Source organism: Anser anser (genome assembly GCF_964211835.1).
Source record: "Anser anser genome assembly, chromosome: 2".
Classification (NCBI taxonomy): Eukaryota; Metazoa; Chordata; class Aves; order Anseriformes; family Anatidae; genus Anser; species Anser anser.
Window position 1 is genome coordinate 156706075 of NC_139721.1, and position 23937 is coordinate 156730011.

A 23937-nucleotide genomic window follows, 5' to 3' on the forward strand; every position below is an offset into this window, starting at 1 on the left:
AATAGGCCCAAAGGAGAAAGGTATATTTCTGTAAACAAGAGACAAGTCCTAGATGTGCTGTAGCCACTTGGGAGATACTCCATTGTAAAGGAGGCTTTTGAAATTGCTCGTGTGGGATTTGCCATTAGGAGCATAAAGACTGGAGAAATGGACTTCTGATTCAGCTGACAACTTGCTTCTCATCCTGTGAAGAATTTTAGGAATGTCTTTACTTCCTTTTGGAGGGCTTAAGGCTAGTGTGCGATTGCAAAGGCTAGAGAGTTGCTTTTCTTGCTGCCTCCCTTTTCTTTCTCCCTAGGTTCAGCCTCCTTCTCAGTCGTTGGCTGAAGCCTGTTAACTCTTGAAATACCAGTGTATGCTGGAAAAAAGGCATTCAAAAGTCAGCATATTTGTGGGTTTGTTTTTGTTTCCTTGGGCTTTTTTTTTTTTTTCAAAAGTAGAATGATGTAAGTAATATAATAAATGTTGCTTGCTTCAAGGAGTTATCCCCTATTTTCATACATAATGCTGTGGGCAGAACTAAGGAAACTCTGACTGGGATGTGGTAACGTGTGTTTGTCCTTCACCAGTTATAAATTATATAAACTATAAATCGTGCTGGTGTTTGTTTGTGCACTGTGCTTGGGTTGTATTCTTACCTTTTAAGCTTAAACTTACTGGGGCGTCAGAGCATCAGTGATCGCTCACGCACTGGTGGTTGCAGGTAGGACCAGCGACTAAAACTTACACATTTTATTCTTTAGTACATATTGAAATATGGGGATTTTGTCATTCTGTATTTCGTATAATATGAGTCTTTGCCCAAAAGGGCGTATAACCCATCAAAACATTGACCATGCAAATCTAAGCAGGCTGGGAACTGTGGGCTTTGCTGTGACTCAGGCCTCTACATAAAGAGCATCCCCTGTGTGATCCCGCAATGTTTCCTCTTGCTGAAGCCCCTTGTGCCTCTGAAGCAGGAGTTGGGTTTTGTCTAGGGGATAAGGTGGAGGCTCTGGATCAGCCAACAAATGTTCATCATCAGGCTAGAATGGAGGTTGGTCCTCGTACATTGGAAAGGGGGAGATCTGGTAAAATTTTTAATTTTCCCGTGCCTTCTCTTCACCTGGCTGGCAAGGAGAAGCTAAATACCTGTAAAGCCATGGAGGAGAAGGGGGGTGACCTTACAAACCAGATTTCCAGACAGAGAGAATCTTCTAGTGACAAAGAGTTACGAGATTAATTCTTCCATGAGTCTACCACTCACTTGTGTAATCTGCTGATAAAGTGAGTCCTCTCTAGGGTACATTTGGATTTCGGTCACTGATGGAGTTTAAAATAGTGATTTTGAACCCTGTCTTGGCAGTTTAGAAAGATTGTGCTGTTTTATTTTCATTCTTCCTCCATCCTGCTGAGAAAACCGCCCAACTCCGAGTTTTGATCGTTCAAGTGGAAGAGGGTGACAAGAAGACAAACAAACATCATTTAGTTCTTGGGGGCATGCTTTCCTGATGCCTGACCTTTTGGACTTCCAACATCTCCTTGTCCATTTACATGCATTACAGTTTTTCCAATTACCAGTGAATTAAATTTGGAATTGTGGTATTTGGAAATGTCAAGCAGAATCAATAGAAAAGCACTTGGGGCCCAATCTTAGTAGACTCAGCACATTTTAAAGCATATTTGAAATGTCCCTGCTGATAAATCTCAGAGGACCACGTGTAGATTATGAATCGAGGTGCTGCTGTTTGGGTACCAAAACTCTCGATGGCTTACCAGGGGTGCTGTTTCACCATAATTTTAGGTGTGCATGGTGTGTTAGACACATCAGGCTCTGCCTAGAGAAGACCTGAGAAATAAGGAGCTCTGAAAGGGCATTTCTGCAGGTGACAGCAGCATGGGAGGATGAAGGTGGTGGGATGGAGTAGGCACGTGTGAAATGGCTGGGAAAGGTATCACCGCATGGCTATCGCTCTTCTTTAAGTCTCTGCACTCCACAAGGAGATGCTCCTGTATCCTCATCCCTTTGCCGTGAAGGAAATTGGTTTTTTAGGCTTGCTTTGAATGCTTTTCAAAACTTCAGCATGCAGGGAGAAAATATTTATGAACATAACATGATTTCACTTCCTCCTCCCATGCTCTTTTGAGACCTCATGCTGTCTCCCGAGGAGAATGGGAGAGAACAAACGATTTTGTTTTAAATGTCATTTCAGAATTTGCTGCATATTTTACTTAGTGATTTGTGGCATCTGGTCAAAATCTGCCCTGTATTTGATTTTTAGGAGTGTAGTTGGAAATATCTTTATCTTGTCATTAAATTCTAATATTTTCTCGCCAAGGTTGCAAAGTTTGGGGGTTGACACAACCTTCTTGGTAGGTTATTTGCACAATGTGTATCCCAAGAGGGTCCTTTTTCATGCCAGAGAGTAGTTGTTGCTACCCAAAGGCAAATAAATTGTCTGCTTAATGCTTTTACAAATGTGCATCTTGAATAAGAAAAAAAGAAATACCGAAAAAACGATATGCTTGTTCAAAAACTCACGGATCAGGGGAAAAAGCGACCTCTCATTTATGGAAATCCTATAGCAAGAAAGACATTTCCTTAAGACTGGTGGTGCAGAGGAGTCAGTGGAGATAAGCTTGGCATTTTCCTGGTAGACTTGTGGCAATGGTCCTGGACATGCAGGTGTCCTTCGGGGAGGTGACACATTGGGGACGAGCAGCTCAGCCCGTGTGCGGGGCCGGTTTTTGGTGTGTAGCGTCGCGTTGGTTGAGGCTGGCTTCAGTTTGTTTTTATCCTCCTGTGGGCAGTGGAGGAGTGTGTGCGTGTCTGTGTTAAAAAAAAAAAAAAAAGGAAAAAAGAGAAAAGAAATTGGGCCTTTTTGTGTGTTATTACTAATCCAGTTTGAGCGCTGCTGTCCAAATTGCCTCGTTTGTGACCCCGAGTGCATTTAAACATGAACTGCAGAAGCACCATGGCATTAAATGCTTCTGATTGATCTCCCTGATGGCTTTATTAAAGAACTAAAACCTTTTTTGGGGAGACAGAAACAGTTAGCAATGCAAAGGGAGAAATCTAATTACATTTTGGCTTTGTCTTTAACCGAAATGGTACAAAATAGGATTTTTCTAATGGCTAACTAAAATGATCTCTTCTTTAGATAAAATATAGGAACAACCAGCTGAGTTCAAGTAAAAAAAAAAAAATGCACTGCTTCCAAAAATTGATTAACTGCTGGCAACATTTCTGTCCTGCTGCACGCCAGTCCAGCCGCTGACCTGGCCAAACCTCCTTGGATCCCTCTGCCTGGCCGGAGAAATGATTTACAAAGCCTTTTTCTGCCCGATCCTTCCCTTTGGGCCAAGAGATTAATCTCACCGGCCACGCGCGTGTGCGTGCGCGCTCCGTATTTCACTGAGTCCTTTTTCTACCCACCCTATTTGACTTAAAATGCCAGGGAAATCATTCAGAGGGATTAAATCTTTATTGCATCCTTTCCCCCGGTCGGTGGTAATGACTTAAAGCGTGCTCCTTCTATTTTACAAAACAGGTTTAACTGGCAGTTTGGGGGGAAATTGTAATAAAGATCTAATTCTTTTAAATAATTTCCTTGTTATCTTTTAACAGACTTAAGCCCAAGTTAAAAAAGAGATATATGGGGAGGGGATTGCTACACAGATGTCCGTGGAAGCTGTGAAGCGTGAGTCATGGTGTGAATATAGAAGCCCTGAGTTGTCATCCCTGGTGAGCAGGGAGGATGTATTTCTTAATATTAAAGTTCCTTTTTTAATTTTAAAAGAAAATGACTTAAAGCCTCCTGTCCTTTTGAGACTGGTTGTCAATGGCATCATTGCAGGTTACCATGGCAATAGATGCTGAGATAATAGATTAACAGCCATTGATTGACTAGAAAACTTGGAGCTCTTTTATCGTGGGATATGCCAAATCTATTGACAGAAAACAGAATTCAAAGTAATATCCTCCCTTGGCGTTATGTTCTCAGTGCTGCATGGGCTGCTTTTACCTGAGCCGGCTCGAGAGCCAAAACGTTTTGAAATAGTTGATTTTTTACCAGGATTTTTAATTAGCCAAGGCACTGCCCTGGAGGATCTCCCACACCCAGCTGCCTGGAAGGGCTGAGCCTGGGGCTTGCGCCTGGGTGTCCGTGGGCACGGGGCTGGGCTGCCAGCCCCGGGGTCCCCAGGGGCACAGCGAAATTTTGGCTTGTTTCTGGTACGTGGGGCCTCGCCGTGTCAAAGCTTTGGTGAAAGAGCAGGGGATACGAGCAGCGAGTCTTTAAATCCTCACGCACGGTTACGTACTTAACCACAGATGTCATCGCTGGTTTGATGCTTTGCCTAAAAACGTATTTAGACCTATTATTTAAGGACGGCAGGAATGAAATCACTGCGCTCGGGGAATACGCGCTGGAGCACCACATACTAATTGTGGATTCGTTATAGGCTCTGCAGAGATGCAACTGGGTGGTCTCTCTAGAGCAACGTTTTCCAAACTTTTCCAGTTGCAAGCTTCTCCTGGCTTGGTTTCGTGATCTGAAACGCTAGCAACAACAACTAGAGTTCCTTTAAATTCCAGACTTGCGTGAAACTTTAGGGCTGGTGTCTGGGGCAGGGAGAGCTGGGGGCAGCAGCCCTATTTCATTGCCTTTCCCTCCCGCACCCGATGCCTCCTGGTGTGCTCTACACCTGCTCATATCGTTGTTTCCCCAACCAAATGATGTCCCTGTGCCAAAAGGCAGCCCTGGTGGCTGGGTGAGCATCCCCGTGGGTGCTGAGCAAGGGCCAGGGGCGTGCGTGTGCCCGCGCTGCAGTGGCTCGCCCCGGAGGATGCTGTGCGGCCAGGTGAACGCCCAGCACCCTCACAGTCCCCAGCCTGCCCAAACCGTGCCGTGAGTTGAGGGATAGCTCTTGGAAACAAAACCAAACCTCAAACAAAGGGCCCGACTTTCATAATCACACATGCAAGAATGCATCCGCAGTTGCTTAATTGCTACATGCAATTACCCTCCAAATTAGAGGGCAATTACCCCAATTCGGTGTACAATCTCTGTCATTTTATATTATAAAATTACATGTACAAATAGCTATATAGGGACATAACTAAGTGTTTGCAAATAACTTCAGTTGCATACACAGTTTCATGTATAAAGCGCGGTGGTTTTGACAGTTAGGCAAACAGACTGTCTGGGAAATCACTCCGTGTTTATGCAGACTATTTTGACACATCCCATCTTCTCGTATATACTTTCATTTTAGGTTTTAAAAAGGGGGCAGGCAGAGATAAGGAGCTGAGATTTATAGCAGCCTTCAGCCTTGGGGAAGATATTCCCTGTGTATCTAATTATGAGTTAGGAGCCCAGCAACTGCTAACACCTAGACCCGGCGCTGCTACACAGGATCCTGGCTATAATTTAGCGGCTGTCGGATAATGACACAGCCCCGTTGATCTGTCGGCCGCTCCAAATGAGGAGAGCAGAGCCTGAGTCTCAGATCAACAGCAAGGTCCCAAGGCTGAGGTCCTGCGGGTCAGGAGGACCCTGTTTAATGAGCTCCCCGTGCGCCTGGCGGCTCCCAGGTGCAGGAGTGGTCCTCCCGCGTCGCACGGTGCCTCGGCTCCTCTTCCATCATTACCTGCCTCGGATGGATGCTTGGGGGCCTTGCTCGGCAAAACCCTGGTGATGCTCCGCTCATTTGGAGCAGAAAATCCACCTGAGGGAATCAGGCTGATGACAGCTTTTCAGCTGAATTTGGGTGCTGGTGGGTGGGCTCCCTCTGTCCTCGTAGCGTTGGGGCGCTGGGTGTTGTTTGGGCTGGGTGGTGCTTTGAGGATGTTTGTGCATGGCTTCTGTTCGAGGAAGGCTGGGGAGAAGCCGTGCTGCATCGTCCCCGAAGCTCCAGCTTGGTGCAGCAGGGTGCCAGAAACCAAGCCGCTGGTGCAAAGCCTTAATTCTTCGTTATTCTTCGATTTCAAGCAGGACTCGAGATTTTATTCACTGCATGGGTGTTTGTAGGTTGTGGTGTTAAAACCAGTCGGTGCTGCTGTGCACAAAGAGAAGCCCGTGTTCCAAGCCAAGCCTTGTTGCATCGGGTGTGCACGGGTGGAAGGAGAAGAGTGCTTCCCTTGCCCGTTTTGGGGCAAAACCCTCTGATTCCTGCAGCTTGAAGCAAGCAGCGGGGCACGGCTCAGCTGCACCTCTCCCACCCGCAGCAGCTTCCAGCCTGGCATTTCTTGCAGACCTCATGGGGATTTGGGGAACTGGGTATGTGTCCGTGACGGAAGGGGGAAACAGGAGGCAGCAAGACCTTCATGCCTTGAAGAAGCAGGAGCAGAGGTTTCCTCCTCTTACTCCCCCTCCAAGGGACAAAACCCAATTTTAACCCTTCTCTCCCTCCATTGCAAGGGGGTTTTAACACAGCGAATGCAGATAAGGCAGCCAGCTGCAAACTTTGCTTTCTGCCTGATCCATCCCAGAGCAAGGTGGGAGGGTTTCCTGATGAGCTGAAGCAGCGGGCACATCAACAGCCGCTCCTGGAGCTGCGTCCTTCATGCTGAGACCTTCTCAGGCACAAGCAGAAGGGTTTCCTGCAGCTCCGGGCACCCAGCAGGCTAGGGATGCTCACCAAGGGGCTTTTTAAGAAGATCTGAAAGCAGGTAGCAAACACATGGGATTTTTAAAGCGTCTCCCGAAGGTGAGCATCCTTAAGAGCGGTGTTAAGGGAAACGTATGTGTATTTAGTCATCCATCCCAAACTTTGTACGTGCTTTTGTTCAACTTTGATAGGGGGAAAAAACTGCGAAAGGCCGTTTTCTTGGCGCGGTTGCTGTTTGCAGAGTTCGCTTTGCGTGTTTGCAAGCAGATCGTACTCTTAATCTGAAACTTGTTCCAGAAAAGACAACTGTCTTGGGGGAAGGGAGCCTGGGCTGAGCTCAGGATTTAGCAGGCTGAAGTTTCTCTTTTCAAAGCACAGCGGAAACCTCAAATCTCCCCACAGCTTTGTGCATTGCATCGGCCCTCGGCGCAGGTGGAGAAAGCGGAGGCTGCCCAATATTGCTTGAGGTTACAGACAGCGGTAGCTGAGCTGGGATTAGATTTTGGGGCTGCTTCCCAGCCAAATGGTTCATTAAATCTCCTCCTTTCTGGGAGATTTGGTTGGGGGAGGGAGAGGAAATTTCCATCTAGTGCAGAAGCAGGATTTGGGTTGGGCTGATGGGAAAGATATTACAAAATGGGATTCGAGGAGTGGACCACAAGGTAACAGTGAGTATCAGCTGGAAGCCATGTTAAGTATTACAATGATGCTAAGATATTTACCCATTCCTTTATAAATAAAAAGACATCAACCCCTCTGCACACGAGGCGATGCTCCCTCGCTTTCCTGCTGATTTAACTCTTATTTAGCAAAAACGCTTAATCTGCCCTAACAAAGCACAGCATAAGTAGCAGCAGAACAAATATCAAGGCTTTAACAAGGAGTGTCAATATTGACACTGTTCCGTGTTGAGGGATATTGGTAGGTTGTTTTTATTATAGTAAGCAACTTGTCAGAGGAAAACTCAGATGGAGCTTTGCAAGTGCCGATAAAACCTGCAGGTGCTATTGAAATTGAGCTCTTGTTCGTGTGTGCTTTGAATATAATTTCCAGTTCCTGAAGTCAGCTTTATGACTTGCTCGTACCCCTCCTCCCTTCCAGTCTCTCCCACGATGAAGATGAAACATTCTTCCCAAAAAAGAGTTATTGAAGAATCGAACACCTCTTCAAAATGCAAAGAGATCTTCCTAGTCCGATGGGTTTGCTAAGTACCACAAGAATTACCCATTGCTGAGGTTAGGTGTGTCAGTACCGGGAGCAGGCTGGGCACATCACCCCCAGCCCACGCAGCCACCGTGGTCACACTTCTTGTGGTCAGTCTTCTTGTGGTCACATTTCTTGTAGTCACACTTCTGCTCTGTACCAGGTCATCTTTTCTCGGGTGACAAGTGATAGGACGTGAGGAAACGGTCTCAAATTGCACCAGGAGAGGTTTAGATTGGACATCAGGAAGAATTTCTTGATGGAAAGGGTGGTTAGGCACTGGAACGGGCTGCCCAGGGAGGTGGTGCAGTCCCCATCCCTGGAGGTGTTAAGAGACATGGACGTGGCACTAAGGGATGTGGTTTGGTGTCAGGACTTGGTAGGTCAGGTTGATGGTTGGACTTGATGATCTCGAAGATCTTCTCCAAGCTGCAGGGTGCTGTGACGCTGTGCACTCCTTACCTGCTGCCTGTGGCCAGCAGAAGGCTGCATCAATAGCTTGATTGCCATCTCCAACTCAAGTGCCGTCTCCTGAGTGCACTGTGCACTGCACAACTGGAAGCTGATGCTGGTGACAGTCTGGAGATGTGGGGGCTTCAGGAGCTGCAGGCTGTGGGAAGGTAGTTCAGGCTCCCTCCTTGTTCACATGGGACCAGTCCTTTAATCTTCAGCTTTTCAGGTGGGAGCAGTGCTGCCTTCTCCAGCTCAGGGTGGTGAGTGTGCTTACATTGGCGGCGGATGGGTGTTCAGATGGGCTAAGTGCGATGTTACAAAGAGTGTCCAAGGCCAGGAGCTGATGTCTGTGCCTGGCTGGATGTTTTCTCTGCCAGCTGTAAACCACTCACTGCTCCGTGTCTCCTGAAAGCTGAATTGAATCACCTTTTAGAGACCTTTCAGAAGTGGCTGCTTTGCCTTGTGGAGCAGGAATCACAGATGAAGTTGCATTTAGATCATCCAGACGTGGCCCTGACCACCTTAAACCCAACATTAAAAGTTGCACACACGGCCTTGGGAGAAGGCAGAGTCATAAAAACACTGCAAAATTTTCCTGCCAGAAGCGTAGTTCAGTGTTTTGCAAAGCTCTGGCTATTCTGGGAGCACAGCACTTTCATTTCACCATCCTGTGGGACCCATTCATGTGTTTTACCCAATTGTCCACACAGTTTATTGGGATACCTACATTTTTTTTGTGATTGCGATCCATCAGTGTAACAGCCCGGTCTGACCTTGCCTTGGTTGGGTGATCCCAAGGGCAGATGGCTGCAGAACATCTCAGGATTCAGAAAGCCACGCGCTTCGTGGTGCTATTTCTGGCTATCTGCTTACATCTCGTGTGTTTGGTTTCCTTCTTTCCTCTCGTTTTAAACAAATCATCAAAATGCGGTGATGCAGAGTATTTCCAAATGAAGAGAGGATTTCTAAGGTTTAAGACAAAATATGTCATGTGCAGATATCACCATGTCCTTGCTTAACTCCTTTTTTAAACTGATGTATCTATAATTGTGTTTCTGCTGTGCGGTCTGATGGCCGTGGAGGAATTGCTTCACTTTAGGGGCTGCAAGAACTCCTTGGTTCTTTGATACGAGGTTGTGATGTAGTAAAAAGACAGGCTCTCCATAGAGAGACCTTGGTTTGTGGTGGCCAGAGGTCTGTGTGGGGTGACCAGAGTTGTTCGGGGAGTGGAGTTGCTTTTGCCGAGGGTCTTGCTCGGGTGGAGAGGCGGCATGAAATAAATACATGGCATTTAGCATGAGGAGGCTTAGCGAAATAAGCCTGAAATGGGATCTAAGTGAGGACTTGGTACCGGTCTGGCCCTCCTCTGCAGGATGAATATTCTCTATTCCCAGTTATGTCCTACCCACATAATAAACCCTTTATTTTTACATGGTGTTTCCTGAAATAGTGGTGGAGAGGGAGGCTGTAACTACCTTGTGTGACAGCCCTGCATGTGGCAAGCAGCACCCTAGGAGGTTCTCTTTCCTAAACAGGCCTTCTGTGGTTAAAAAATACTGGGCATGGGTTGCTGTGTGCCTCCCTGTGCTAGGGACCTGTGGTTGAGGCACTGGCCAGAGGGGACCTGGGGGGTCTGTGCTGGGCTCTTGACTTCACCACAGGCTCCTGGTGTGAGCCGAGGCCAACCTGATCTCCGCTCTCCACCTCAAATTGGCAAAGGAGAACACGCCGTGCTGAAGCTCGTGTCTATGACAAGCATAGTTCGATACCAATGCGTGCGTCACCCAAACCAAAGCCCCGTGGAGATGCGCCTCCCGAGATCTGTGAGTGATTTTGCTTGAACGTGCTTGGGCTTTGACTTTTGCTGCAGGACCAGGCCACGGGGAGGCGGAGACGAGGGAATGCATTTACTACAACGCCAACTGGGAGCTGGAGAAGACCAACCAGAGCGGCGTGGAGCGCTGCGAGGGGGAGAAGGACAAGCGGCTCCACTGCTACGCCTCCTGGAGAAACAACTCGGGCTCTATCGAGCTGGTGAAGAAAGGCTGCTGGTTAGACGACTTCAACTGTTATGACAGGTAATAGCCTAACTGGTTTCTCTGAAGGCAGGTTTAATTGTTGCTCTAAGTGCAAAAGCTTGTGATTTCTGCATCGAGGAAAAGAAAGCAAGTCCAAGTCAATTGGCCCATTCATCCCCAGTAATTACCTCTGTTGCTAATGCAGCTCTCAAAATTGTCACTTTAGTTTCTAAATAGAGGCTGCAAAATGCACTTTAAGTTTTTTTGTTGTGTGGTGTTTTTTTTTTTTTTTTCTCCTTTCCCTTAGCAAAGCTTTGATAATTCTGGCATGCTTTGAAAAACGTGTCCTGTACCATCAAACGAAGAGCAATATGTTCTTCCAAGAGCATTTGGCGATACAAAGGAAAACTTGGAATCATTTGGAGCTCTCTAGAAGAAAAAAAAACAAACAAAAAAAAAACCAAACAGATATCTGGGGGTGTTTAGAGGTTGAGATATTCTGGCATTTGTGATGTTGCAAAAAGTTTGACTGTTCTTCGGCTGAGCGAAGAGATGGGCTGGGAGAAAGAGTGGGACAGCAAAAGTAAAGCTCATGTTTGCGTGTTGCTGCCTGTAGCGAGCTGAAAAGCAGAGCAGCTTTGTAGTACGAAGGCTCCGGCCTCATTAAATATCTGGGAGAATAAGCTAGTCTTTTCTCATTTCCCTTAATGCAATTCTACAGAGGGGAAAATAACTCCAGCTAAAGAAAACAGCCCTCTGAAGTTTCCCGGTTCAAAAGGACAATGCTCAGTAGTTCTGAGCTCAGGCAGCGTTTCTGTTAAAAGCGAGAACAAAACAACAAGCACCAACCAAACAAAGCCCAGCCCTATCAATAAGCAGTATCAGAATACAGAATTCAAGGATTTCCCTCGGTATCACACCAGCATAAGCTGCTGTCACCTTTGTGCAATCACAGCATCGTTTTTGTAGCTTCTGATTCCAAAGGTTTTAGGATACCAGGTCCTAAGCTGTGGGCTTTAGCTGGGACCAGCTTTGTCCGATGGCTGGAAGTTTTCCTTAGTAATTGCACGGTGTCCCTGGTTTTGTGCCTATTGTCTTGGCATGTCCCAGCTGTGAGTTAGTTCCTCATCTTCCTTCTCTTATTAGCGCTAGGCTTGCTTTCCTACCACACCTATTCCCTTGCCAGTTGCATGGTTGGGCTCTGTATAAAATTAACTTTTTATTTTTAACTGATAAATCAATCCTTCTCGGCCCATTAGTCTTTTTAATGCCAATCCTTCTGAGAACAGAAGGTCACGCCAGTTCCCTACTTCCAAGCAGAAGTGTTTACTGTAAACAGATTTCTCCTTTCAGTGCCTGCTCTCGTACACAGTGACACTTGTATTGTCACTGAGAGTCTCCGCGCAGGGATGTAGTGCTTCTTAATCTTTGTCATAACGTGTTGCTTCGTTACAATGGTTAAAAGTTTCCAGGGCTCCTCACAAGCCTTTTCTCAGCCCTGGGGTTGAGCATCCATTATCCTGCAGCCCGATTCTTCAAAGTCGCAGTTCAGGGCAGAGCTAAAAGATGTTCTGAGAATTAGCAAACAGTGCAAGTGTTGAAGGCAGCATTTGAAATAAAGGTTAACTTTAATTAAATAAGGGCTGTTTAAATCGAGTCTTTTTTTTTTTTTTGTTCCCTTGAGTGCCCTCTTCAGTCTTTCATGCAGGTAGCGTCGCATCCCATGATGGCAAAAACAGCTTAAAAGATGATTTTTGCAATCAGCGGTGCTGTGTTGTTGCCCTTCCCTTCTTCATCTGCGGCACCTTTGTGCGGGATGCTGAGCTCCTGGGTGCTGAGCTCCTTGGGCGATGCACCTGGAGCTCCCTGCAGTGTCCCCTGCACGCAGGACATGGCCCTGCTGGGCCCTCCTGCAGCATCTCTGGGCTCAGCACATCACCAGCACTTGGTGTTACAAGACAGGCTTGTAACTGTGTCACAGGAAGGTGACAACTGCAGGACAGCAACAGTCGGGATGCTGAGGATGAGGGCTCCTTCCTCTGCTCTTTATATTAAGGAAACCAGAACGCGGCACACATGCATTGAAGGCTGTAGAGAAAGGGGACTGGTTAAAAATCAACCGGGTGCTATTTGTTTATTTACACAGCCCCACCGGAGAGGTCGTGCTCACATTCCCTTGAAGAGCACGTGAACTGCCTCGAAACGTGCTCTCGCTGCCATAGAAAAATGTGTCATTCTCTCCCACTATATCATTTTTAATATTTGCTAAGTATAACATGTCAGATGTACCTGGATGGCTGCCCTGAGCGCGTACCAACTGAAAGACAGGGATAATGAATTGCAGATGTGGAGCAGGCTGTTTTCACTCATTAGCTTGATTTCTTAACCAACAGATTTAGCAAAGGATGTGTTTGCTATTGAAGACTCCAATACCGATGCTTTTAAATCCAAATGGCTTGTTATCTGATTTCAAGGAAAAGCATCTGGAAGCATTGCTTAACTTGTTGAAATATCTGTGTCCATTTGAATAACTCAAATAGCTGCTTTCTTCTTTGAAGTTGAAAAAGAAAAAGCCCCCCAAACCAACCAAGTGCTTCCCAGCTGAGGCCTGGCATGAGGCATTTCAGCTAAAGCTGCCTTTTTTTTTTTTCCCCCGAAAGGAATAAAGTCCTGACAACTACCCTGCATGACGATTTAAGAGAGCCGTTTCCATCCTCCTCGTGGCATTAAGTCAGTGATACCACGGAAAGGGAGGCTTGGCATGGGTTCATAAATGAGTATTAATGTCAAACACATATGATTGTTTTGCTACTTCCTCCGAGTGGTTGAAGGAAGGAAGTTATGCATATAATTTAGCTGGTCTTCAGGAAATAGTTTGATACAGCTCTCTGCAGAGAGCAGCTCTGCAAGTGGAATAACTAAAAGCAGAGGGCAACGCCGCGAAAAGTGGCAGGGAAGGGAAGTGGGTATTTAAGAAACAGAAAGAAAGAACTGCTGGAGCCCTGCAGAAATCATCTCTTCTGCATTGATCTGTGGGAGAGGGAGGATGGGGGAAAGCGGAGTTGCTCTGGCACGTGGAAGCCCCCTCACGCCTTGCAAAACGGGGAGGGAAACAGCACCAAGAAGGCTGCCTTGATAAAGGGGAAATTAGAAACGCGAGGGCTGCAACCTGAATTCCTTAAAGGCTTTCGTACAGGTATGGGATTTTTTTAAAGGGGAAGGAGATGGCACTTGAAGATAAAACTCAAAAAAAACCAACAAACTTCCAGCCTCCCTCCTGCCTTCAGCAATCAGAGGCACTGCAGGTGTCTTGCGGCGCGTACAGTTAGGGATGCTAATGCCTGTGAGAGCAGTCTTAGCACAGCCCTCTTCATACGAGCTTTATGGCACAGGCTTTAATTGCATGCTCAAACACCTCTCTCCCCGGCAGCATAGGTACAGGCTGCAGGAGAGGCACGACTCAGGATGCGAGGCACCTCTCCGTTGTTTTTCTGCTTCTCATTCACTTAGCGGAGCCTGCTGTTATTTATTATTCACCATCTAATGCCTTCAGTACATATGGAAGCATTTGTTTCCTTTATGGCCTTTTCAAGGGTCCTTGCTATCCACTGGGGTATGTGAGTGCCGGGTTTCCTGTAAGCAGAGCCTGCCAGGCTGTGCCGGCAGGACAAGGCATGTGGAGAAGACGATTTTGCGGGATGTCTGCATTTGCTCCCAAAGACACGAGTTGGCTGACGTTGTTTTTCTCTTCCCTTTGCTGGTGTGCGTGTCCCTCCCTGACGCAGGCAGGAGTGTGTAGCCACAGAAGAAAACCCTCAAGTCTTTTTCTGCTGCTGCGAGGGCAACTATTGCAACGAGAAATTCACCCACTTGCCTGAAGTAACCGGCCCAGAAGGTGAGTGACTGCTGTGGATGAGGAACTGGGGGGTCTCTTTGCCTTGACCCAATTTGTGATGACTTTGGGTTGTTGGATGCTGAGCACAAAAATGCATCTGACAGGACGCAAATTGTCATTTGCCTACAAACTTCCCAAATCCTTCTGCTAAGGTTCTTTAAGAACAGTTTTTTAATGTCATTTAACTCTGGATAAAGTGTGTTGTACCAACACCTCGTCCATCACTAGTGAGGGTAGGGTTTTCTTGGTGGTGGATATTCACAGTGGGCTCTTACAAGCTCTGAAGGAAGAGGTCAGTGTAACTTACACAAGGGGGATCAAGACTCAATCTCTTAAAGGCATTTTGACACCTACTTCTTAGATTTTCATTTCACAAGACTCCAAAAACCTCGGGCATCCAGAGTTTTTGCTTTTTTATTGGCTGAAAGGCGGTGTTGTGTTGGTCTGAGGATTAAAAGGGAATGGGTGTGAGGTTTTGGATGTACTTCAAGGAAAAAAAAAGTCATAGTCGGTCCTGCTTTAGAGGCTAATAGAAAAGTGCTGGTTCTTTTTGCCGTAGGCTCACATTCAAGTATCATTCAATAAAAATTATTAAAGCAGGTGTATCTTTTCCGTAAGATGATTTCTTTTGCTATCAACTACCTGCATTTACTGAGATGTTCCCAGAGACCATTATCAGATTTTCCTGGGCTTTCCTGTTAGGTTTTTAATTGTTTACATGGTTTTTATTATCTCCTGTTATTAATGTACCCGTAGCAACCTAGTAGCAAATATTCTTTCTCTCACAGTTTTTTTGTTTAATTTGGCAAGTCTTGCTATTTTTTCCTTCCCTGTCTCCAACATAGCAACATGGCTCCATTTAGTATTCCCATTGTTTGTGTCTCAACTGCACTGATGTAATTTGGAACAAGAACTACTGTGGGAATAGTGCATTTGATTGTGGCTCCTGCAGCACTTTACTGAAAACTGACGTCTTGTCAATCACTGCACAAGGCAAAGCAACTCCGTGAGGGGTTTTGTGCTCTCCTCGATTCATATCTTCGGAGGGGTTAAGAGGAGGAAATTTTCGGCCTTTACGTATCCCAGTAAGAATGCCCATCTTAAATAAAGGTCAGAGGGAAGCTCATTCTGCAAAGTGTGCTTTGGACCACTGGACTGTTGGTAATAGCAGTATGGAAAAGAGTAAATGTTGGAGCCTTGTGAATGGATGTGATGAGACATGCCACTAAGCCTTGTTGACTTAGGAGCAGAAGAAAGGACAGTATTTGGTTATGTCTGGACAGGTAGCTCACGGCATGGTTACGCTTCTAAAGGGTCCTTCCCCATGTTCTCCTTGATCTTTCCTCACAGTCATATACGAGCCGCCGCCACCAACGCCCTCTCTGCTCAACATCCTGGTGTACTCTCTGCTCCCCATTGCTGTCCTGTCAATGGCCATCCTTTTGGCCTTCTGGATGTATCGGCACCGCAAGCCCCCCTACGGGCACGTCGACATCAATGAGGTGAGGAGAAATTTCTGGCTTCTCCAAGTCGTTTCCCTCTGTTTGTACATTATGGAAGGCACAGAGGCTGCTCAGTGCATCTACAATACCGACTGGTTCGGGTTGGAAGGGACCTCAAAGCGCACCCAGTGCCACCCCCTGCCATGGGCAGGGACCCCTCCCACCAGCCCAGGCTGCCCCCAGCCCCATCCAGCCTGGCCTTGGGCACTTCCAGGGATGGGGCACCCACAGCTCCTCTGGGCAACCCATTCCAGTGCCTCACCACCCTTATCATGAACAATTTCATCATTTTTCTTCAAATTTCACACTTTTCAGGTGCCCTAACTTTTCTTCTCCATCTTTATGAGGTTAGCGCTACAGTCAGCCCCATGACGGTGTTAGCACCCCCTGTGAGGCTGGTGGGTTTAGACCGGGTTATCACCATTTCCAAAATTCCTAAGGGATGGAGTTACACAACCCTGCTTGGTGGCTACCCTTCCTCCAAAACCGTCAAAACCCGTTGCCTAATTTCAGCCAACTTTGCGGAGGAGTGGAGATTGTAGAGATTAGAAAGTCTCTATCAGTTTTATGGAGTGAGAGGAGATGTTTTTTCCCTGTTGAAGCTCAGTTTTTATGAGCCACCAGTGAATGCATGCAGGAGGTCATCCTCACAGCCCAAAGCCATCGAGAACTGGTCTTTGCTGGCTCTGCTGTGCCCTGAGCCTTCTGGTTTCTTCTGAAGGGGCCAGCAGCTTTCTCTGCCATCTTCCTCTGCCCTGTACAGACCATGCTGGGAGCCTTTCAAAGCTGAAAGTAGATAGGACAGAGCTCCATTGCCACATGTCGGGGCTGCATTGTTCTCCCGACAGATACTATCTTTATAATGCTGACAGACCTGTTTACTGCCCATTGCTAGGGCTATGGGAAGCACTCCTAATTAACTGCAAAGCAGTTGGAGGTTTTAGGTGTATTTTGCCGTTGGGTCACAAAGGTGAAAAAGTTCCTACTTTTGGCAGGAGGTAGCCTTGAGGTCATCAGTGTTTTACAGCCCAAAATAGCCATTGCTTTGAAAACACTGGAGAATTCAGGTTTTGCCAGAGGATGACAGGCAGTGGTTTGACACACGGAGTGACACTTGAAGGCATAGGTTGTTATATATATTCTGTACAAATACCCTGCAAAGCAAAATAGGGAATTTAGTGCTGCTCTTGCTGTGAAGAGCACATCTCAATAATTTGGATTAGATAACAGGCCCCTTCACTTCTCTTTCCCCACACACAGCCTCTCCATTCCTCCCCCTTTGTTCCACAGTCTCACTTCAACTTGCGACAGTGTTTTTCTCTTGTGCAGGACCCCGGCCCACCACCTCCTTCTCCCCTGGTTGGCCTAAAACCTCTGCAGCTCTTGGAGATCAAGGCAAGGGGACGCTTTGGCTGCGTGTGGAAGGCTCAGCTGATGAACGACTACGTGGCAGTGAAAATCTTCCCTATTCAGGTGAGAAGGGCATCACCTTCGGGGCTCACTTGCAGAGCTGTCTGCCAGTGCTGAGACACTCTGAGTGCCTGTGGAGGTGTTTTCGAGACCATTACAAAGATGTATTTGGGCTCTTCTGCTGGGGGAAGGAGTTCAAGGACCCTCCCTCCCCTATACTTTTCTCTGTTACCTCATTACCGAATGCTTCCTGCAGTAGCTGTTGCTGCAAGAAGGGCAAACAAGCACATTTTGAAATCCACGGGATCACTGCAAATGGCCATGTTGTTAAAAGCTGGTCTGCAATGCCCGAAGTGCACAAAGGACCAAATCCCTGGCTTTGTGTGTCCTGCCCTGGCACACAAATCCTAAACCCAGACCCCAACCTAGCAAACAATTTTCAGCTTACAGAGAGAGGCACAGCCCTGGTACTGTGCAAGCTCACAGCACTGCAGCGTGTCTCTCAGCTCACGTCTTCCACTCCAGGAAACCTTTGAATGCTCCTGACTTGACTCTCTAGGAATGGTAAGTGGAAAGAGTAGAGCAATCAAAAGTCAAATGAGAGAAGAATGACTGAAACGCCTTTGTGCTCCTCTGCTACCTCCTTATTCGTTAATTTTTTCTCCCTGTATTTGTTGTCATAGCGTTGCTAAAGGAGATTTGCACATCTTCTGTCCATGCCAGCTGTGACCTACTAGTAAATATTCAATAGAGCCTAGATTAGATTTTGCAGTCGTAACAATTACGGCTACAATGCAGATCTGGGTGCTGCATGCACAGGCTTTATCTCTGCCTTCTTTCTTCGGAAATCTTGAGAAATGTTATTTCTCAGTGAGGTTGGGAAGGGGGGTGGAATCCAAACCCAAACATGTGCTTTAGGAATAGCCGAGGATAATTTTGGAGAAGGGAGACCGAGAACAGCAACTTCCATTCTTCCTCCAGCACCCACCCTTTAGAAAAACAGCCTCATTTTGAAGGGATGCATCACATCCTCACGCTGGAGAATGGTATTAAGAGGAACATGAGCAGCTCTGACCGAGTTGAAGGAGCTGTTTGCTTTAAAGGGAAGAGTGATCTTTGATGGTGCATTTCTCCCTGCTTTAGGATAAGCAATCTTGGCAGAGCGAGAGGGAGATTTTCAATACTCCTGGCATGAAGCATGAAAACCTTTTGCAATTTATCGCAGCAGAGAAAAGAGGGACAAACCTAGAGACAGAGCTCTGGCTGATCACAGCTTTCCACGACAAGGTAACGTATCGTTGCACATACATTTGGGGAAGGCCGAGGGCTGGCTGGGCGTGAAGCAGCAGCATTTGGTGTCTTAATATTCTCCCAGAAGCTCCCCTTGGTCCAGTTAGTCTGCCACTGGTGGTTGTGGAGGGCTGCTCCTGCTCCTCTTCTTCAAAGGCCCTTCCTTTAGCTTTCAAGGCTTTCTTGCACAAACACACAATGAAGAAAGGTGGGAGCTGGGGAGAGAGAGTTGGTACAAAAGGCCATGGCTCCTGTGTGCCGTGGTTGCCGTCTCATAGCACACGTAGATCCCAACCCAGCCCTTGCAGATAGGCTTTGTGTTTGCTTTAGAAGCTCGGGGCGTACCTCCTCTTTCACGGATTGCTTTAGTTATCAAACATGACTAATACTTAAAATAAAACAAACATGCACAAATCGGGGTTGAGCCAGCAGCATTATCCCTCTGTTTAATTCAAGGCCTACTGAGTCAATCATTTCCACCACCAGCTGATACCATGCAACATCTTCTTGCATGCAAGGTTCTCCCCTTTCCTAAGCTGTACGACTTGCTCTGTTTTGAGACCATTTTTTCCCTTCCTTCCCTCCCCTGGCAGGCGAGTAGACTTGGGGCTTGTTTTGGAGATCAGACACTTTCTGTGCTGTCAAGGGCTCAGAATTCATAAATGCTTCTGGTTTTTATTTCTCCTTCATTTTCACTTTTACTAGTGATATTTTTCCCTCTCAAATGAACGTTCACGTTTCTCAAGCACTGACGAAAACCATTTTCTAAACTGATGAGTTTGCACATCTGTCTATAGCAGAGGCTGTGGTTAAGAAAATGCGATGTCCTGTTTTATAGGGTTCTCTTACGGATTACCTGAAGGGCAACATCATCAGTTGGAATGAGCTCTGCCATGTTGCAGAAACCATGGCCCGTGGCTTGTCCTACCTACATGAAGATGTCCCTTGGTGCAAGGGTGAAGGGCACAAACCTGCTATAGCACACAGGTATGGCATCTTTTGTGAACGCTTTTCAAGTTCCCTGTTGAGATACTCGCAACCTCTTTGAAATGATGCTGTCAAACAGAGGAGGAGATTGTGCTTTTGGAAAGTAAATGCCTTTTAGCCCCCAAAATCCTGTTCTAAGACAAGAATTCTTTCACCTGCATCTGAAATGGCAAAGAGCAGGTAATCAGCACCTTGTTTGTGAAGCAGTATGTGTGCTTGGTTGTGGTTTATGGCAAATGTCTGAAGGGCAGGCGCTTCCCTCTGCCCTCAGCTCTTCTCTTGATGTGTATGAGGAAGGGGAACCTGGTTGCTGGAGAACCTCTCTTGGCAGGGATTGTGCTTGATGAGTTACATTATAATCCATGTATTTGTATGGCTACCTGAAGGTTTGGACCGTATTCTTCCCTACGTGTGTTAGGCTGATAACTCCACTGTATGTCTTCCCACGGAGCTTTTGAGTGTTTGGTTTTGATGAGAAAAATGTAGAAATGTAGAAAATAGCTACTATTTATTTTTCACGGTAGTTTTATGGTGCCCAAATCTTGCCAGGGTGCTTATGAGAGACAGCAGAGGAAGGGCGCTGTGCCTCCAACACCTCCCTGCCCACATGTGGGGGCAGCAGGAATCCCAAATGAAGGGGGTGAAACCATCCTGGTTGCAGCAATGCTTGTTTTAGCCCTTGCCCATCCCTGCAGTCCCACGTCCCTTGCCCTGGCCTAAAACCTCGTAGATTCACAGAATGGTTTGGGTTGGAAGGGACCTTAAAGATCATCCATTTCCAACCCCCTCACTACCGAGTCATTCGCCAGCAGCACGGCAGGAGGGGGAGCTTTCCCGAAGGGATTTGTGAGGGTTGTGTGGCTGCGGGCGGTAATCCACAGCCGTGCTCCCCCGCTGCTCTTCATCGAGGAGAGACTTAAACCCTGTGCCCAGCTGCAGCGATCTGCATCCAACCTAATGGGGCCGTCTTCCTATACGGCAAGATGATCTCTGTTTTTAAAAGGATGTCCCAGCCCCCGTGGGCCCCCCCCCGAACCTTAAAGTTGGTGGGAGCTGGGGGCTGGTGAAAGAGCCTGCAGCTGCCTTTGTGCTGCTCCTGGGGCTGACCCCGTGGCCCTGACATTTGTCCCCATGAAAATAAAGGCTGCGGTGTATGCATGAAAATTCCTGAGGGTGGGGAGCAGAGAAAAGCTACAGAAAGGCTTTAAAGCAACAGATCGTGCTCATTAGTGTCCCCATCCATTTAATAAATGATAAAAGATGGAGAGCGTGCCACTCGGGTGAACTGAATACATTCCTATAGAAGCGGGATTTCAGGACACAGTGGATTTTCCTCAGATTACCCCATTCTTTTCTTTTGTACTGCAAACAAACAAACAGTGCTGAATACTTTTTAAAGCTGGGGCGTCACCGAACGGGTTAACACAATGCGTGCGAAGATGCTGGAAGGCCAGGTTAGGACTCCCTGAGTCGCTGCTCTGCAGACTTTGAGCAAACTCCTAGGACAGTGGCCCCAGCACAGCAGGATGGAGGTTATGGGATCGCTCGTCGGTGCTAAAGTGCCCCCACGTGGAAGCTGAAAATAAAATCTCTGGTGTCTAAATCAGGTTAATGCACCGACCACTTGTTGTCCGCTCGCTCCCTTGTTCCCTGATTTCAAGGATGACACTGGAAAGGATATTTTCTCCTTTTCAGGCAACTTTTTTTACTAGCAACTATTTTAGGGTCCTTACTAATGGTGTTGGTGGGAATTCTTTTGGGTGTGGGTTGAATCAAGCCTTTCTCCCAGTCCTGGGTATGTTTGCATTGAGTTCACTCTTGCCAGCTCAGGGTGTTTGTGGAAGGAAGGAAAAATGGGGAAGTTTATAGAGATATGGGGGAAAAAAGGAAGCACAAAAAGAAATCCCTGCCTTCCATGTGTAGGTGTAGCAGGTAGCTGTCGCATGCCCCAAGGGCGGTGTGGGTGGACAGCAGCAGCAAGCACCCATGCAATGATCCTGCTTTACATTTCACTTCACCTGGGAAAGGTGTGGCTCAGGCAGAGTGCTGCACAATTTCTGTTCGGTCCCAGCTGAGCCACTGCTTTGTGAAATCTCGTGCACAATCTGTACCGTCCTGGAGGGTGTAATCCCCTAATGCTGACCGAGCAAAGTCATTTATCTGTGTCATTGGGCGATGGCTGCTTTCTAAGCCTGTGGGCAAAGTGCTATAGCCTGGAAGCAGCCAGTCTCTAAGACGGCAAGTAGTAGGTTAGGGGTGTTTTCAGGTGTAACAGAGATGTGCAAATGTTTTGCAGGCTCTACAAGACTGCCCTGTGTCCCTGGAAACCCTGTGGCCACAGCAGGCAGATTTCTGCTGGGGGTCCCTGCCTGTATTCCTCTCTCAAGCTTCACAGCTGTAAGGGAATAACCCACTTCCCCCGTGCTAATCCCCAAGCCAGCAATGCCCATCGTGCTGCAGACAGCTTGCTGTGTTGCTGCGCTCTGGCCAAACCTTCTGATGTTTTAAGCTAAGAATCAGGGTCGGGTGACACAGGATGAGTTTTGCACGTGATGCTTTCTCCAAGGCCACAGGCAGCAGCTCTTTTCTCTGGTCCAGCAGTTTCTCTCTTCCCAAGGAATTTTGACAGGTCGCTCTAGCGCGGAACAATTGTATCTGCCCTCATTAATTATTTTGCGCAGGCCTGCAATGTCCTGCAATCAGCAGGGTCACTGAGTGAATTGATGATAGGGAAATTATAATGCTGAGCATACAGGACAATTGCCATCTGCTGTCTAAGGTCTGTAATTTAATTATATTGCCAAACATTCCTTTTCAGATGAAAATGCGGGAAGCCCAGGGAACGAGGCTGGGCTGATTAGTCATCTCGGTGCCATCCAACCCCCCCCCCCCCGCCTCCTGCAGACTCACCTGAGCTGCCCCGAAACAGCAGTGCTGCAGCACAGGGCTGACCCAAATGTCCCCTTGAAGTCATCTTCAAGCGCAGTGCCATCCTCTCCGCTGCAAAGGCTGACACCCACTGGTCAGCTGCGTGGGCTGATCCCGGCAGCTCGTCTCCGTGGGGGCTCACCCCCTCTCCTGCTTGCTTTCCAACCAGGGGAAGTCAGTCCTGCAATTAAAGCAGAAGTGTAATAGAAGACTGTGGCTGATTCCCAAGGAAGGCTCGGTCCTGGTTTTCTCTGTTTTAATGACACGTGGGAATAGCTGAAATCTGCATCAGGGGCTGTTCATATTAGATATTAGGAAAAACTTTACTGAGAGGGTAGTTAGACACTGCAACAGGCTTCCTAGCGAGGTGGTTGATGCTTCGTGCCTGTCAGTGTTTAGGAGACATTTGGATAATGCACGTGCTGATGTGTTTTAGCTTTGGGTTAGCCCCAAAGTAGTCTGACAGTTGGACTTGGTGATCTTGGTAGGTCTCTTCCAACTGGAACTGTTCTGTTCTGTTCTGTTCTATTCTATTCTATTCTATTCTATTCTATTCTATTCTATTCTAAATGGGATAAATATGTAGCCCTTTCTTTCTTCCTTTGATACCTCTTGGAGGGGATGGGAGGGATACGGAGTTATCTGGTGGTGCAAAGGCCTACACAGGCTGTGGGTGGGAAACTCATTATCTGGATTTTATTTTGCTGGTAATTTCCTCAGAACTTCTGCAGCGTGCCTGTCCTGAAGCTGTGCTTTCTCTCCTTCCTTTGCCCCGCTGCTTGTCCCTGTGCCCTGCTTCCCCTCTGGGCAGGGAGAGGAGGTGGCACTGCCACATGGCTGGGCAGCGCATCGAGGTCTGATCGCACTCCCCCGGTACCCAGGGCTTGAGGATGCTCAGGGTTATGTGCCCGAAACATGCTGTAAAGCACCCTCCTGCCAAGCGTGAGCTCCTGCAGAGAGCAGGGCTGGAGACCTTCACACCATGTGAGCACAGCGCTCAGAGAAACTGTTTGCCAGCACCCCCATGACACCGCTGCTGTGCCACCCTCGGTCACCTCTGTTTCCAGCAGGTGATGGCAGTCAACAAAAGCACCCAAGAAGTGCGTGGTCGGGGTCAGGGTGGCAGCAGGGACTTCAGCACCTTCCCCGGGTTAGGTCTGGTCCCAGCCCAGCAGCACGGGGCTGCCTGGTGGCATCTCACGGACACTCAGCAGCAGGGAGCAGCTGAATTTGCCAGCTGGGGAAGGAAGGAAGGAGCTGATGCCACCCAGGGCTGCTAAACGTAGAGGTTACAAAGTGGTGTGTTGCTCTGTGATTCAGACCCGTGCTGTAATAAACCCTCCTAAACTCGCTTCTTGGCTCTCTCTAGGGACTTCAAGAGTAAAAACGTCTTGCTGAAGAACGACTTGACGGCAGTGCTGGCCGATTTTGGTCTAGCTGTACGGTTTGAACCTGGAAAACCTCCAGGGGACACTCATGGACAGGTAATCTTTATCTTTAAAAATAACATTGTAAAAAGTCAGCTTCTCGTGCGTGGAGGCGGTTTGTGCAGATGCAGACTGGAGGCAGGGAGATTACGGGAATGTTTTCCTCTTCCTTGCGTAATTCATATGGGGGAAAGCACCCTTTTTTTCCCCTTTAGCATGACCCTGGAGAGTGA

General features: G+C 47.5%; 1 protein-coding gene and 1 long non-coding RNA gene across 3 annotated transcripts in view; one reads left to right on the forward strand and one right to left on the reverse strand.

Annotated features, from left to right (window-relative positions):
* The window catches only part of ACVR2B (activin A receptor type 2B), a 92614-nt gene that overhangs the window by 61980 nt on the left and 6697 nt on the right, over positions 1-23937 (forward strand). The window contains exons 2-8 of one of the 2 annotated variants that reach the window (XM_083823716.1): positions 10118-10325; positions 14051-14160; positions 15511-15662; positions 16974-17135; positions 18216-18359; positions 19201-19349; positions 23647-23761. In XM_083823716.1, coding sequence (XP_083679842.1) covers positions 10118-10325; positions 14051-14160; positions 15511-15662; positions 16974-17135; positions 18216-18359; positions 19201-19349; positions 23647-23761 — 1040 coding nt within the window. The remainder of the gene's footprint in view (positions 1-10117; positions 10326-14050; positions 14161-15510; positions 15663-16973; positions 17136-18215; positions 18360-19200; positions 19350-23646; positions 23762-23937) is intronic. The other variant, XM_083823717.1, reaches the window with a different exon arrangement.
* Positions 7305-23640, reverse strand: LOC310894037. The gene is made up of 2 exons (XR_014579514.1): positions 22260-23640; positions 7305-12353 (listed from the first exon to the last, which is right to left on the reverse strand). It is a non-coding gene; the product is annotated as an uncharacterized lncRNA (long non-coding RNA).